This window comes from Falco peregrinus, chromosome 8, assembly GCF_023634155.1.
Source record: "Falco peregrinus isolate bFalPer1 chromosome 8, bFalPer1.pri, whole genome shotgun sequence".
Lineage (NCBI taxonomy): Eukaryota > Metazoa > Chordata > Aves > Falconiformes > Falconidae > Falco > Falco peregrinus.
In genome coordinates, this window is record NC_073728.1 from 64,275,236 (window position 1) to 64,293,016 (window position 17,781).

The window sequence follows — 17,781 nt, forward strand, 5'->3', positions numbered from 1 at the left end:
GGGAGCAGAAAGACTTTTGGAAGGTAACAGCACAAATCAATGTTACCTGGTATGTAACCTGTGTTAAATTATTAATTTCAGTAATATTCAAAACAACGATATAGTTAAAGAGAAATAAAAGCAGCTTCTGTCCAAAATCTGAAAATGCATTGTGGGAAAAGAAATTCAAGGATATTAGTAAGCATATTACTGTATGAGTTCTTGACCAGTTCTCTCTCTCGATTTTCAAATGACAACGTGAAAATGAACAGTGAAACTGCAATGTGCCTTTTCTATTGAAATATAAGCATAAGCATTATTTTGGTTTCTAATGTGTTTCTAAGCAGGGAGCTGTTTTTTTTAAAGGGTGTTTTGTTTTTGTACTCAGCTATATTCAGTTAGATCAATCATAATGGCATTTTTTTTTCAAGAGTCAGAAAACATGACAGATTAAAAATGCAGGGTATTTTCTAGAAGATGGTAACAACTTCGCAACTCAGTCATAACTTTCTAGATTTCAACAAGAAATGCAAAAGAAAATCAGGTTTAAACAGGTTAAAACTTGAGAAAGTACAGCTAATCTTAACTTAGACTCCATCCTATGACCAGTCTGGAAAATCTCATTCGCTAAAAAGCATGAAACAAAAACATTAAACATTTTACAGGAAGTTTAATATACTTACTCTGTTCTCCAGTGCCAAAACTGGACTGCTGAGACTCCTATGGGAATAAAAGATCACAAGCGGGTTTTTTTCACTGGGAATTTTAACATATCAAAAAACATGCTGTGAGCAAGATATTCTTTCTACTGAAAGGATGGCACCTAACCTCTAAAAAAGGAAAAAACCTAACAACAAAAGAGAAAGAGTGATTCTTTATCTGGGCCCAGCTCCTCTCACCAGCCATACCAGGGAAGGGGAGCTTCACGCTCCTCTTCCATCGCTCAGCTCTCCCACTTGCTTCATTTTAAGAAAGGCCGCGTGCAGCTGTACTACACAAGAGCTGAAACTCCAAAATTCCTATGTAACTTCCATATACCCTAGCTTCATGTACGTTTAGCATGGAGAGGAACTGTTCAGTACGTTTTTCCTTATCTTTCTTACACAACAACTTTGCTACTATTTTTATGTATTTGCATTCAAAGACTTTTCTCTGCATTTTTCTTTTCCACACACTCCCCACTGTGGTAGACAAGTAATGAGTACAGTAACAATCTCCCCCACCCCCCACAAAAAAACCCACCAAACCAGCAACACCACCAATACCACCACCACAAAAAAAAAAAAAAAAACAACAAAACCAAAAAAACCCACAAAAGCCCACCTTGTCAACAAAGGGACCTAAAAGACAACAAAACTTAAAAGCTGAAGAGCTCTGCACAGCCTGCCCAAACCCCCGTTTTGGCAATGGCTGCACACAAGTCCCTGGTAAAGGCATCGTTCCTCCTCTGCAAAGGCCAGATCTTCATGTAATCAGACAATTCATTAGTACAAAACCAACTAAACAATGATATGTAACTTCCTTTGACATATAATGAGTCTGTTACCTATACATCTAGCCATGAAAGATAAAGCCTTGCAAAATTTAGGACTTGTATCATCTTCAGTATTCCCATTCCAGAAAACCCAATTCTGACTCCCAGGACATAGTAATTATTTTTTTTAAACCCTAAAATATTGTTTTAGCAAACAAATACGAAGAGGCTACCAAATTACTGGAAACCTACTTCTAGGCTAGAGTGCCATTTTAAAATAGGACCTTCCTGACCTCATTTTAAAATGAGGACAAATGATGGCCCCATAAATAAAAAGTGAAAATATTTGACTCTATTCATAAAGTTACATATGCACATTTTACTTCAATGCTCTGGCAATGGCAAACCAGAATGACAACTCAATAATTATTTCCAGGTCTTTTTGTTATACCTGCGAACAAGTTTTCTCAAGCAGCCAAGTTAGTGACATGCAGCAGTTATATACGTAATTTATAAATTTATATAATTTTTTTAACACAGAAAAGCTTTACACAGCAAAGTACACTTGGAAATTTCTAATTTCCCTTAAAAGTAAAAGCAGTTGCAATAATGCATTGAACAAGTATTTTGTTGACTGTGAACTTGGTAAGGAACTTGCTTGTAAGGTGTTTCAAATGCCTCTAATCTTTACTAACTGAAAGAAAGGAAGGTACAATAAAAATAAAATTAACCTATGTTTAAAGTGCAAAGCAAAGATGAAGTTGGAGAGAAGCCTTATGACTTCAACGGAAAGAAACAGCTACACTTCCTTCAAAATTAATTAACTGATTTTTATCTTTTACACAGGTACAATGAGTACAATTCCCTGATTGCCTTTTTCCACTGTCAGCTTTGACAAGTTGACAAACTGTAAGTCAAAAAAAGAAGTGAAGACCACACAGTAATCAAACACCACACCCACAGAATAACTGCACTGGGGTGAGCACAGGATGAGGAACTGGCACCCATTCTTACCAATAGATGTATCACAAATTCTGCAGAAAACCGGCCTAACTGCTCACTTCAGGCAACTTCCTATTACTAGGGCATAGTGCAGTCTTTCAGTTAAGTGCACTTTAACGAGGCGTTATGTTTAAATGTGCAACTTTTTCCATCTCTCTTGCCATCTGTGTTGTCTTTGAATACTTATTTCTTTAAGAAACTTGGAGATTAAAAAAAAAAAAGCTGTACTTTCAACTCCGAAGTTATTTATAGCAATATCTTCTAAAGGCCTACTTCAGAAAGAAGAAATTAAAAACAACTTAAAGGAAGGAAACCCTTTTAACCGAAGTGTAATAGACTGCTGGGGTTAGATACTGAAGACACTGAAGCAGGAAACAAAATCGCAGCTTGTACTCAAACACAAAAGGTGGAGAGAAAAACGCTCGCCAGCTGCGCAGAATGGCAGTCGGGTACCAATTCACATCTGCAGGTTACCAGCTTGGCTGCAGCCCCGGTTGTGCTGAATGGGACCCATTTCCATTTAATGTCTGAAATCTCAGGTCAGATGTCATTTTCATTTCTCAGAAGCAAGTTTCTGTATTACAGCAGATCAAGGGATCTTCTCGGGAACTTCAGCACAGGGCAGATGCTGAGCAAACCTGGAGACAGAATCCACCTCTTCGGAGATGCCTCTAGGTCACTGCACAGGTATGCAGGTTCGAAAACTGCCAAACCTCTCATGCTACTTTGAAATGAAAAACTTTCACTCTAACAGACAGCTGGGATTTTTAATATACTTTACAAACACACCAGTATTTTTTGATTGTAAGTCCATGGCTTAAAAAAAGTTACAGGGGGTAAAATTACAGAGTGTTAGGTCATTGGATAACATTTTTTTATCAAGACTCAGAAATCAACATTTTTTTAATAGCATCCATAAAACTTTCCCTGACCTATTTTCATAATCAGAAGTTTTATCTTCTGATTCAAAGACTTCCTGAAAACTATTAGATAGGTTTATAGTAATCAGAGAGGCCCCTGTCAGGAGTTCGGGTTCCTTCAAGCTACTCACTACCTACACATGGGGAAAATGATCCTAATCCCAAGTGTCTTAAACATAAATTCAACTGGTCCACCAAAGGGAGCTTAATTTTACGTGCACAGGCAAAACATACTAAACTTCTGCACAAAAGAGGAATGCTGTGGAACACTTCAGCATATTACTTGTAAATAAACTGAGCACAGTATTAAAGAGAACAAGCTTTCCGTGAACAGTACTGCATGATTAAAGTAAACCACTGTTTTGTTTTGTTTTTTGAATTCTGCTCTGGGTCCAGACTGCACAAGCCTATGGCTCACTAACTCACTGGAATTCTGCAAAGAGCTGCTGCCAAGAATGACAGAGGGGAGAAGGCAGAGGAAATTATAGGCTTTGGATGCAGAGAGAGAATTTGACAAAGTTCCATGGCTAAGATGTGCAGCCACAAAATAGAAAAAGCTGGCAGAAAGTCAAAAGACTCAGAGCAGCCATAAATGGAATTTTTTGCAAACTGGGTGAAGAAATACAATCCAGCTTGATAGGTTCAAAGAAACACAACCTACCTTTTTTGTTCAAATGTCAACAAGGCTGTGCAATCTTACATAGTTTCTCTCTGTGTCAAAGACACATATTTCTGCACACCACCTTTCTTCCCAAACGGAGTCAAATACCAGAGAAACACAGGAACAAGCAGTTCTAGCAACCCCATAATCAAATGTGCTCAAAAATGTGCAAAGGGAAAACATCTCCCCAAAGGTTCAGGAATAAGTATTCAAAGCAGTGGAATAAGTACCTCTGCCGGTGAGGAGAGGTGTGGGGTTTTTTAATTATTTTTTTTTACAGTAACAGGTAAGAATCGTTTCCAAGTTCACAGTTTTATACAACACAGCAAATAAACCTGATTAAAAGTAACATACGCAAGATTAATATTGATCTAATGTTAAGAAAACAAATGACAAGATTTATTTCTAGACACGTCCTCAAAAGCACAGCTGAGAACCACATAGTATGTTCTGCATTTTCAGCTCACTGGAGAGAAGCAAGCAAGACAGTGAGCAGGAGCACGGAGCGCCGAGGGCAATGACACCAGGGCTGCCCATAGCCCTGGGGTTTGCTGCCAGTGTGAGAGCCTGAACCATTTAACTTCACACCAGCCCGAGGGAGTTCTGTGGATGTGCACTTACAACATGCGAGCCGAACTTTTGACCAAAAGAAGGTGATGTCAAAGCATTCACATAAAACGGATTACACTAGAGACCTCAGTGAGGAAGTCTTGAAATCCTTCACTGAACTGTCCTGCTTTGAGGAGTGATTTGGATCAAACAGGAAACTGACAGCAGCCAGCGGTGCTCCAGAAGAGCAGTCTGGTCAGAAAAAGCATAGTCTTAACTATTATGAAGTTAACTTTCAAAAGATAAACAGCGCAATTTCTTCATTCTGAAGTTATGCCAAATTAGGGGTGGAGTACCCCAATCCATTTCAGAGAGATGTTGACTCTGGAGAAAAGTTTTATTGTCAAATCTTTTATTGGTAATCAGTAGATACAGGAAGCAAAACATGGATCCTTGAGTGAGTCAGCTATCGCAAGCTGAACTGTACTCGCTGAAGTTGCTACCCACAGCTATCTACCCTGCCTATCTCTACCCTGCCTACCCCATCAGCTTCCGAGATACTGCTCACTGCAGAGTGTATTTCAAGGCAAACAATCACCAGTGCCAGTCTGCCTTGAAATCCTGCTGCTGGGGCTGCCAGATCCAGCCTCAGGGGAGCAAGCAGGCAGCTGAGAGCAAAAGAACTCCTTCCTCAGAGGTGTCAGCTCAAGCAGGTCTCCTGGAAACGTGCCCTGTGCTGTCAACAGCAGCAAAGAGTGACCGATTTCTCTTTAGAATTAATAGCTTAAACACTTCAGTAGTTATTAAGTACATGGGAGGTTAGGAAGAGGACCTTTTTGAACAAGTGATCTGAAAATTTCTTTAGCAAAACATCCAATTTTAAAATTGGTTTGGTTTTTTTTCTAAATTGAAAATGTAAAATCTAATAGAACTATTAATAGACTTCAAAATAATGAGGAAAATTCATTTGATGCAGCAAAGTACATTTAAAATTGCTTAGCATTTACCAGTCAGCCTCCATTACTTTGCTAGACAGAGGTAAATGCACTTGTTTGGTTCTACACAAAATGGTGCAAAGTGTTTCCCCAACAGTGAAAAAGGCTCAATGGCATTTTCAAACCTCAGAAGTATCCTGAAGAAGGTTTGAATTTATGAAACAAGGTTTAAGTAGTAAAAGGAAAGTTACATTATAGACATCTTTGCAAACTGCTCTGTGTGTGTAAACCAGAGAAAAAATGCTGACATTTTCCATAAGGTTACTGCTGACAAATGTTGTGGTGAAGCAAGATAAAAGAGATGCAAAGCAGTAAAACAAACCCAGAACTATGCAGAACTGAATTTAGAAGAGTTCCAAAATCCTGATCTTTAACAGGAGTTACTCTTTCAACAGCATTCAGTATTTGACTACAGCACTGACCTTTGTTGGAAAAGGAAATTTTGACGGTTCAGTTTTGCATGGTGTATGAATAGCAGTCAGTGGAGGAGGCCAAGAATGGGTCATCTCCTACAACCAGGAAAAAAAAAAGGAAAGCTATTAACAAAATTAAAAAGCAAAGATTTCATGTTACAATCTTGACTCAAATGGCTACCCTGTCTCTCAGGTTTCAGTTCACTGTCCACACTTCACTAAGCTTTATATTCAAATATTAATTTCCCAAATGTGGAACAAAGATTCTGCATATAAACCTAGATTTCAAATTGTCAGCCGTGAGATAAGACAGTTAAGCTGTAATAACAAGCAGACCTGAACATAAACTCCAGCAGAATTTAAGAGTCTGATCACTTAAGATTGTGAATAGCACACGTAGCATACAAGGATAGCAAGAAGAATCCTATGAAAGGAAAGCCTATAAAGTTTGAGGAAAACGGGGAAACATCAAATGCCTGAAGCTGGGAAGAAAGTGTCTTGTATTTCTCAGAGCATCTCCAAGGACCATGCAGTACCAAAGGTGAGAGCAAATGGTAAGCCACAGAAATGCTCAAGGGAAACATGATCAATTCTTTTGTGATGGTAGACATACAACCAGGGGGATCACATGAGGGGTAAAAAGACTTGAGAAAATAACCTGGGTAGAAGAGAAGGGAAAGTTTTGCTGTGGGGTAGGAAAAAACCTACTACAGATTATCAGAATGTCAGGACTGTATTTTGGTGGAAGAAATGGGCAATTCTGGTTAGGTTAACAGGGAGGAGGCCTAGAAGAACACGAATGCAGTGAGGATATCCAGAAGATGATGTGCATACCCAGCAACGCTCAGTACCCAGCTCACACCGCTCTGCTTCCAGTTTTCCCTGGTCTGCCTGCACTAGAGGAGTAATTGAAGAGCCCTCCTGTAACAACTTGCAGCCAAGTCAATTTAAGAGGCACTAATCAACTGCAGAGTACTTTCCACCTCTTTAGCAATGTTTGCATTTTCAGTAAGTAAGCTATGAACAAAACCACAGAGAACTTACTTTCAGAATTTCATCCACGCAGCTCACATCACCAGACGCTGATGCCTACAAATCAAAACTCAAGATTAACTTCTCCTAAAGCAAATTTTCCTTAAAAGATTCCAGGGGCTAGAAACATTTAAAAAGCCTTCAATTCTTATCATGATTCATATGGACTCTATATAGATACAAACAGATCTTGCTACTTCTTTTCAGCAACGTTAATTTTAATATCAGATAGATCCATAGTTTATGGTATGAGTCACATCCAGTTCTGAAAAGCAATACATGAGATCTATAAAAAGTTGACAATAACGTCTTACTTTTCACTTGACAGTTAAAGTGATCACAGGCAGTTTGATATTATAAACTTGGGGGGGGGGGCGGGGGGAAGAGAATCGTAGCTTTCAATCATTTCCTGGAAGATGCCACTGGATAATATCTGAATTCCAATGCAAGACCGTGAAAGCCCAGTAATGACAAACTGCATTATGAAGTAAAACATACATTACAGCGTGACTCTAGAAACAGCAATAATTATGAAACTATGAATCTTCTGCATCCCTGATGGCTACAAGCAAAAAGGAAGCAAAGCTACTATACGATTCACTGCATCAGCATTAGCATGTCAAGTCTTTGCAAGTAAGAAAATAATTTTCTAATTCTTACCTGTGTCCTGGATCTTATTTTGCTATTTGTTGAAATCCCAGGAACAAAGGCTTTTCTCTAGCTACCACAATTCAAGCAGTTAAACAGGAGATGCTCTCCTTGCAAGTGAGCTGTAGTCAAGAGTCTGTGCCTTAATGATTCAAAAATTACCAAACTACTAAAAGTTGTTAACCCAATAGTGTTTTGTATCCAGCATAACTGATAAGAAGTTCTGAACCCTGTTCAATTTGGTGTGCTTTAGGGTTACCTTATTTTCCCTAGGTGAAGATGAAATAATCACATCTAGTAATTGCTACACACTTCAAAAGAAAATCCGATACATGCAGATACTATCACTAGCCTAAGACAACATGGCTCCCAGTAATAACAATATATGTATCTAGCTTGTCAAAGTATTTGTGAATATCCTACTCTACAAAAATTAGCCTCTCTTGGTTAAGTTAGCCTTTCTGAAAGTCTCACAGCCATTATTTAATAAAAATCATCGTATTCATATGGAAGAAACAGAAGGAAAAAAACACTTTTGCACATTGCCCATTTAAAATACAGGTTTTCACTGCATAAGTTTAAGATGCTTTGTGTAATTAAAAAAAAATCCAGTGTTTACCAAAAACTAAATTTTGGTTATGTAGATTGGGATTTTAAAGCAGCTGGAAAATCCCAGCCCAAAGGAACTTAGGTTTAAGCAACCAGGAAACAGAGAGCAACTTACATCTAGTGGTTGAGAAGGTATTTTCAGCTTGGTTAGATGTGCTTTGCTGCTAGGCTTCAGCTCATTCACACTGCTGCTGTGAGTCTGACTACTGTAGTGTTCAGAGGATAACTTTGGTTCCATGGATTCCTGTCCATCCATTGGCCTTACGTACGCAGTGGGTTTCTGTAACATTGAGCTGGACTTGGACATTAGTGAAGGTGGAAAAGACTGATTAGAGTGCTGTCCACTTGAAAATGAGGGTACACGGGAGGGAGAGTCCCAGTTGGCATCAGGATCCCGGGGAGATTTTGAACGTTGATGTTCTTTGCTGTGGTGATCATTTCCATGAGATCTTGAATGGCTGGAGCTCAAAGAAGAAACAGTAGATGGTTTTCCAGGGCTGGAAGAACGGGGTTTGGAGTGTTCAGACCCATGCTGGCTTTTTTTGCGGCTGCTGCTGCTACTGTACGAGTCGCGGTCATGCCTCTGGCCACCACTGCTAGTGTTATTGCCACTGCCACGCTGACTACTATGTCCACTCTGTAAGCCCGAGGACCGTTTCTGAGATTGTGAGGAAGTGCTAGGTGCTGGTCCTACAGGAGTCCATTTGCTGCTCTGATGTGAGCTAGTATTATGTCTCTGATCACCAAAGAAACTTTGGTTTGATTTTTCATCTGGTGTTGATGGTACAGTTGGTTTGGGAATTCCAACAAGCTTTTGTAGCGATCTATCTCCTATAAGATCCTTCATTTCATCATAATTACCAAGCATACTCTGAATACGACTAGACAATTTGTCTTCTTTACTAGTCTGTGAAAATAATTTTAAAAAACAATGCTTTAAAAAAAAAAAAATCACAACTTTACTTTCAGTTAATTGATCTGACCACTATCTAAACTTCAGGGCTAAGATCACGGCTAGCATCCATGTCTTTTTTGCCATTGTTTCCAATTCCCAATTGCAGTTCTTAAAGCAGTAATTTAACCTCCTAAAACATAAGGAAAACATACTTCAGCAGCAGGAACAGTAGAAACAGCACTAATCAGTGCTTCAGATAATGCACTGGTGAGCTGGATTCAAGTTTAAAAATTGTAGATGCCTACTGTCACCTTAAAGACTGTTTCTCTAATACAGAATGCATTAGTCTAAGAAGTTTTAATTACCAGTAAAATAAAATCAGCTTAAACTCACCACTGCATGTAATTTTTAATTGGTATTTATACTGGCATAACTCTTGTTACCAACAGTTATAAGGGTTCTTTCTTATATAACCTGTTTATTTTCAAAATCAGGTATACTGTATCACTACCCCTGCATCCCTACCAGCTTTAGTTAACCTCATACATACAGGGTTTGGTTATCAAATACAGTAAAGTGACAGGAGGACAGAAATTTAAAAAAAAAAAAATTGTCAGCTTTCCTCCTGAAGGAAGACAGTTTTCAGTCACGGTACTTCACTTCTTGCAAACCTTGCGATAACTGAACGAGTGCTTTCAAAGTTGAGTTTTGAGCTAGATAATCAAAATCTTAAATGGTACTGGTTTAGCTGTACCAGAACTAGGTTATTTTTTTCCACTTCTGCTTAGCAAAGCAAACTGGGAAGGAAACCTAGCACAGGCTTAAAGCTGTACAAGGTAAGAGAGTCAACCCCTTCCAAACAAACTAAAAAAATCAGAAACAAACAACTGGCCTACTGGTTAAAGCTGGTAATTCTATCATATCAGGCATTTCAGTATTTAAAATTAACCTCCTATTTAAATATTCTCTTGCTGAACTTACCCAGGTCTGGCTTTCTAACCTTCAATCAATGTAAGTCTAGGAACAGGCTGAAGTACCCCAAAAAAAGCAATCTGGGGTGATTTGGACACAAATGGACAGTTTGTTTCAAGTCACTGTAGCAAAAGCTGAAGAAAGCAAAACAATTTGATGGTTTTATCATCCCTTTTCTCACTCCCTGCAAAGCAGCCCCCCCCTCCTTCGTACGCATTATTATACATCTGCCAGCAGAGCTGGTTAGCAACTGTCCACCCTTATTTTCAAGTCCTGCTTAAATACCTGGTTGACATAAGAGCCGCAGATCTAAAAAGAAGGCAGATAAAAACAAAGTATGCATTTGCATACGACTTCTGCTATAAAAACTGCATTTGTAAGAACTCCATAAACTCACAACTTTGTATGGTTCAGCAAAGAGAGGCGAGTTAGGTGGAAAGGCTTCTTCGCCCTGTTGAATTTCTTGATTTCGCCTTTCCCTTTCTTTCATACGCAGCACATTCCGGTCTTCACGGTTCATGTTGCTATGAACAAAAGAATAATTTCTGATCACAGAAGGAAATGAGGAGGGATGCAAGCATACACGGCGAGCCCCTGTACCTGTTCTGCCAAAAGAATGACTTCAGTTAAGAACCTCCTGCTGGTGCGGACTCTAACTCCTCAAAACTGAAAAATGTTTGTCCCATTCAAGACACCTCATACTTCGAAGAGCTATAAACCCACAATCTACAGCTAGCTTCTAACAGGGAAAGTTTAGGCAGTAATAATCAAAAATGAAAAAAATAATCCACAAAGTCCTCAGGCAAGTAACTATTTCAGTCCATTTCCCTTTCTTGAATCATGCAGCTATTTCAACCCACGCTGCACATCTCCCATTCATTTCTAAAAGACTTTTTCTCCTCCACATCCCCCAAATGTTCTGCAGTTTTACTCTCTTATGCCCCCACCCATTCAGCACCCAACTTCTACTGTAGATTTGGTTTTTGTTTTGCTGCTGACATACCTTTATTGGCACCCATTCCCCAACATATTCTAACCTCAAGCTTTGATGTTGTTTCCAGTCTCCCTTCCTGACTCCCAAAAGACACTTCTATTCAAAGCAGTAATTTCAGTGGAGCTCTGGCAATATCACACCTTTTGCCTTAATCCATACAGTGGCATCCTAATGCAAAAATGCAGATTTATAAGCTACCAATCTCCCTCCTTAAAAATTTTACTTTGCAGTTTGGTTTTGCTGCTTGGGTTAACAGAAATGCATCAAATTGTTGAGAAAAGAAAAAAAAAAAAAAAAAGGTTGGGAAAGGTTCCCTTTGAGGTTGATAAAGCGTTGGGACTCAAAGGAGTAAACAATATAAGATGATAGATAAGGTGGTACTAACTCTTTTAACATGTGCTGTACTTTATATCAAGAGAGTTACAAATGTGCCTTAGTGATCTGCAAGAAGTACAGTAGGTGCTTCCATGAAAGAAACAGATGTTCTTCCACATAATTTGCACTCTAAAATGAATACGTTGTCTGCTTAGAAAATCATTATCTCATGTTTTTAGACAGCTGCCTGATTATAAAAAACTGAAACATACATATTTGCTACAGCATTACTTTGAAAGCTGTGCAAAACCAGCTATTCCATTCTAAACAAGAAGCCTTCAACCTATCACCCAGTTTTTAAAAAATTAGTCTTTTCACCTTAGTAACATTTCAGCCTCTGTTTGGCTTAATTTCATCTACTACTCTGAATATAGTGATATCTAAGAGAACGCCAAAACCAGAATAAACCCACAGCATAAGTTTAATATTTGATGCTTTTTAAGGTGACAGGCTTGTTTTACTTCCTCTTGTAACAAGGTAAAAGCATTTAGCGTAATGCAACTGGATTATGATAACTTCAAAATTGTATGTGATACAACCCCTTTTTTCCCCAGTTATCCTGTAATCAGCTGGACTGACGTAACTGTGAGGGAACATCAAGGCTGCCTGCTGGGAGAGGGACCTGTACACAGGATTGTGGCAAGCAAACTACCTGGATCATTTTGACATTAATAGCAAACTTGGTTTACAAGTTCGAGGCTTAAAAAGCTTATTCTTCAGACTGCAGCCCAACTTCTTATATGTGTAAGATTTGAACAGAAACAAATACAGATTTAATTGTAAATACTGATCAGTTAAAGCCCACTGGAACAGTTTGAATCTATGCCATTTTACTATTAAAGGCAAAATGTGAGGCAAGGAATAGGAGTACCAACACATCAGTACACTAAGACTGGATTAGACAGCTATACATTTAGAAGATTATAATCTTAACTAAGAATTTTACATTTACATTTTACAAATAGAGGGTTAAATATTAACAAAGACCTTTACTATTTTTTTACAGAGACAAGCAGCATCTTTCAAAATTGTATCAACAATGACTGTAACTCTTGGGACTGAGGAAAAAACCCCGTTTGTACCAACACTGTCCCATGAAAGGAACACTATAGTTAAGAAAGATCCACTTGAGATCAGAGTTGGAGCAAAACCAGAGCTGATCTGGCTATACCTGCCACGTTAACATAAAATTAGTCACCAGAAATATATACCAGCTAATCACAGATTTTACTACTGCCCCCCAGTCTTTTGTGATACACTAAATGATAAACATCTTCATGGATAGTCTTTTTGACTGTATGGGGACTAGGTTTAAGGCCTTTTTTAATTATTTTAAATTTTTTCTTAGAGTCAATAGTTTGAATGTTCTTCAAGTTAAACTTGTTTGTATCTAATCCGTATCTCTACACAGAGATATTTCAAGTGCCTACAGTGTGTACTAAAGCTATTAAAATCACACTAGCATTAAATGTGTAAATAAATTAAGTTAGCGAGGCTTCCTTAACGCTGTACTTCAGACAACTTCCCCTATCTTCCACAGCCATAAAGCATAACGGAAGATAAATTTGTCTGCGTTGAGGAAAAGCAAGCAGTAGAGACAGTTTGAAAGTAGAAGACTAAGGCACACCTACTAAATTAACACTGCTAGCAATTAACATCAGCATAAAGGAAATTGCAAAACAAAGTCTTAAGACCACTTGTAGATAAAACAAACCTTTCAAATCCACCACCTAAAATTTACCACTCTGATCAAAGTTACAGACTATATGCTGGTGTCCAGGTTTTTGCCCAAGTCAGAGGGGACACCAGCCCAGTCCCACGCTGGCCTGAGCAGCTCCGTTCCTGCCCAGTTCAACGCTGACTGGTGGGAAGGTGCTCTGCCCCACCACTGCTGCAGGCATCCAGAGCTGCACAGAGACAGAACTGCTTCTCCCTCTCCCACATCCACACCTGCTTCCTGGATTTAAATGTTTTCCCACAAGATAAAAGAGCTGGGAGCAGCTCGGTGCAGCCCAGCTCCTGCCACCCCTACCCTCTGGGCAAGAGGGCAGCATCCCTGCTCCCTCCCTGCACACCAGCCCTGGAAGGGGAAGATGGAGAACTTCTACCTGCTGCTGTCAAGAGGATCCTGCTATAATTTCCCTTTTCCTCTCCCCAGGAGGCCTGAGCAAAAGTGTGAACACCTAGGAGGTGTAGAGCCAGGCTAAAGGAGACAGAATTAACATCCTCACAGCAAGGACCAAAGTCACCTTGATTTCCACATTTGGGGAAAGAAAAGTCCAAAAATTAAAAGAAATTAAAAAACAGGCCTAAAGCACAGCACAGTACTTCCATTTTTAGAAAGACTAATTCTGTCAGGTTTGAGTCACTATTTGTGCAGTTAGCCACACTGTCCTCTGCATCGTCCATTTGGCATGGGATTTCAACTATGCAACTGGCTTTGTTCAAATCTCATGCCTCTTCTCCAGCTCAATACGAAGAGATGAAAGAATGCAGGAAATTCAGCAGGAAGTTGACAGAAACCTCTGACAAAATTCACTTGTGTGTATTCTTTCACCGCTGTTAACTGCTGACCTAGACATACTGAGCACATGAACTAGTCCTGCGTCATTCTAATCGTCCATACCAGAAACACAATTTTAATTTCTCGTTCCAACATCTTACTAAATCCTATTTGGTATTTCTGTTCATCCTTAATCCGAAAAGGGCATGGCTTTGGCTAGAGTTCACTCAAGCCATCATCGTCTTGGACTTTATAACTCGCGTTACGAAACTGCAGCGTTGCTGCTGCCCTGCCCACCCTCTGCAGCCTTCTCCCACTTCCCACCACCCACTCCCTCAGCTCTGGGGCAGATCCCACATATGGGACTCTTGGACCATGCTTTCAGGTTAAAAATAAATAAAATTTTTAAAAAATCAACACACCCTCATTGCCAAAGTTTTCCTGGCAATGCTGTTAAAGGAAAGAAGACCTCCGCCGGTCCCTGGGTCTGGGCGTGGGACTAACAGCCTGGTACCTCTCATCCCTCTTGAACCACATCAGGCATCCCAGAGCCTGTCCTTGCACAAGTTCACCAGCACCCTCACCAGCAGCAGCATCTCTCCATCTTCCCAGACACCGTAAGGCAAAACCATCAAAGGTGAAGGTCCGCCTGAGGGACCCTCCACAGGCAACCCATCAAAAAGCGATCCAAACCCACCACTTTTCAAGCAGGCATTAGTGGATCTTCAAAGCATGTTTACAACACCTTGACTTCCTTCAAGACATCCTCATTTAACTCAAGGGCTTTTTTCTATCTGAATTGGTTTCATAAGCAAGAGAAATCAAACAGTTCACTTATCCAGTGCCGGTTAATTGGCTGTGATGAAACACAAATTTTGTTTGACAACATTTGGCCATGAACGATAAACAGTCTTCAGAGAGAAAACACAGTATCTAGCACTTCATGCAGGGCACACCCAGCTGCGCGAAGCACAGACAACTCAATTTTTTTTCTTAAATTATTATTTTTTTAAAAAAGGAGGAAAAAACCCTGAGAAATCCTCCTTGTAGTATGGAATTATATGTTTTCAGAAGGCATTTAAAAACACCAGAAATTGCCTTAATGCTATCCAACTCCCTCCCAAAGATACATTTTATTTATTTAAACTATTTTTCTTACTTGTACCATGAACAGCAAGGAGTATCTAAGGAGCTGGCATGGCAAGCTTCTTCCAACTCATGGGTCAAATACAGCGTCACTATTAATCCTGTTGCTAAAATCACATATACAATCCAAAAATGCTACTCTGACAGCTTTTAATACAAATACACTCACAGAACAGCTGTTAAACAGAGAAATTAAAAAATAACTGCCCCACAACAACAAAAACCCACCAGCACACAAAATAGGAACATGCTCTGGTGTCACCAAGAACTATTTAATACCTATCACAAAAAAATGAATGCGTAGTTTCAACTTCTAGCTTTCTACATTACGGTAAAGAGGAAAAAAAAAAGGCAGAAAACCCCCAAAATGATAATGATACAGCTTTGCACAAAGAATTACAAACAGTATGCTTCTCCAAGTAGTCTAAAGTATGTTGCGAATATAGAAGCACCACGATCATCAAAGTCATCTTCATAGTTTTGTAACACTGAAATAAGGAAAACTAAGACCAACAGTTTACAAAGAATTCAAGTAAGATGTGTATGTGTCAATAAAGAGGAAAAAACAACTTTTCAAAAGGATGAAGTCCTCTTCTATTTCTCTCCCTCGCACCTTTTGACACAAAGGCTGCAGTTTTCCATCGGCTCTGGTTAACACCGCAGTGGTTTGCTGTGCCAAGGGAGGGGTATTTAGTTTGGGGCAGCTCCAACTACAAATGGTATCTGCTCCACCAAAGAAAAGGTTGGTTATACCAGCAGCATGTATGTTATTAAATTATAACTAAGTATCAATCTACTTGCTGTTAGGCATGCTCACACAGTAAGACTGCATATGTGAACGTAAGAAACTTGAGCCATAACCTCATTTAGATATTTTGATGAGAATGAACTCTGACATAGCTCCATCTCTAGGAGAGTGCTATCCTGCCTTCCAAGGTTTCATTAAAAGGTCGGAGCTATTGGTAATACAATTTTATTGGTATACAAATACAAAACCAGTGATTCACCATTAATACAAACATAAACGTTTCTTGTTTCTGTAATATAAACATAAATGTTTATATCCCACTCATCACATCAGGGATCCCTTCTGCACATTCAACAGGGACATCATAAAATACTGTAAGAGCTGCTATGTATTGTGAGGGTGGGAAAGCTTTAAAAAAAGGGGAAAGAAAAAAGATAAGTTGGCCTAGGTCAGGTTAATGTTTGACAAGAACTACCAGGGAGGGCAGAGCTAGCAATTTGCTGTAGGCACTTTTCCTTCCTACTCAGCTCTGAAACACCGCAGAAATTCCCAAGAAAGCACTATATGCCTGGGCTTGCCACTGCTTCTCAGACAAATGAGCACAAATCCTTCACCACCGTTAGTCAAGACAAATTTCACAGTACTTTCTAAAAGAGCACAACGTTAATTCCAGTGTCTCAGTCAAATGACAATGCAAGTAATTACATCCTGCTCTTTAGTTTTATCTGCCAGATTCCCCCTTCACCCCTCAAAACTGTATCAGGTTACCCAAGCATCAGCCAGCATCTTCTACTTGAGAAGCCACCACACCGAAAGGATGGATTAAAGAATTATAGCGATCATTCGTAACTTAGTAACACTAACTACTGAAAAAGACTTTGGGATCCTTTAGAACTAAAGAGACTAAAGAGGCTCTATAGGATAATGTTTCATTAAACAAGTTCAGATGAGAATTCAAGATTCAGCACAAGAAAGCAAGGACTACATTTTGACTAAGGTAGAAGTTAACACGCAGCAACTGCATTTTAGAAGCCAAGTTAAGGAGGAAATTCTAACTTCAGCAGTTGAAACATAGCTCATTCAAAACAAAATTTTAAGTCCATTTCTAAAACATACTACTAAAATAGCTTAAAATTGTTTACACCTGGGAAGAATTTGCAAAACTGGTTTGATGTAATTTACTCAAGGGATCTGAAAAGATCCAAAATTATCCATTCTCTAAAACGTTGTATTGTTGTGCAAAAGTATTACACGGTAATGAAAACATCTGATTCCCCCCTCCCAATGATTAACCTTACACAGAAACAAAGTTCCCAGCTCTTCCTCATTGTAGAGAATGGAGCTGCTTACAAGACATCAACTTCAGTCTCTCCTTTTTGTCCTGTCTCTTGAGAAATCGTAGAGAAACAGGGAAATCTAGGAAGTGACAGCACCACTCCCTGCTCTCTCCTCAGATACATGTCAATTCCTCCATCAACTGCCCCATTAACAAAGCACCAGCACCGGCAGACAGCAGAGATCCCACCAAGGAATGGCCTGACAGCTGTGTTACTGACTCTCAAGGAAAAGATATCCCCAAGGCTGAATGCTGCGACATGGCAAGGTCATAATCCACAGAAATTGTCATTTTCTGCACCAAGTCAGGACTCTGAGCCAGGTAAGGCAAAGGAGCCCCAACACACTCCCGTTACCGATATCCAAGCCTGAGCCAGCAGCAGTAAAGCTCGCTCCTGCTGTTCAGCCAAGCAGAATTTCAACTTTGCCTTCCCAAGTCTTTGCATTTCTATTTGCTTCACCTGGCTTAAAACCAAAACTACTTTCAGGGATACGAGGCCTTCTTAACCAAGGCAACGATATTCTTATTAA

General features: G+C 39.4%; 1 protein-coding gene across 8 annotated transcripts in view; it reads right to left on the reverse strand.

Annotated features, from left to right (window-relative positions):
* Positions 1 to 17,781, reverse strand: part of AFF4 (ALF transcription elongation factor 4) — a 54,241-nt gene that overhangs the window by 24,485 nt on the left and 11,975 nt on the right. For 4 of the 8 annotated variants that reach the window (XM_055812980.1, XM_055812975.1, XM_055812977.1 and 1 more), the window contains exons 2-6: positions 10,547 to 10,673; positions 8,398 to 9,189; positions 7,038 to 7,082; positions 6,003 to 6,089; positions 663 to 699 (exon numbers count right to left, since the gene is read on the reverse strand). In XM_055812980.1, the coding sequence (XP_055668955.1) occupies positions 663 to 699; positions 6,003 to 6,089; positions 7,038 to 7,082; positions 8,398 to 9,189; positions 10,547 to 10,673 (1,088 nt within the window). Of the gene's footprint in view, positions 1 to 662; positions 700 to 6,002; positions 6,090 to 7,037; positions 7,083 to 8,397; positions 9,190 to 10,158; positions 10,284 to 10,546; positions 10,674 to 14,443; positions 14,676 to 14,718; positions 14,818 to 17,781 lie in introns of those variants that run through there. The other 4 variants (XM_055812979.1, XM_013303495.3, XM_013303500.3 and 1 more) reach the window with 4 other exon arrangements.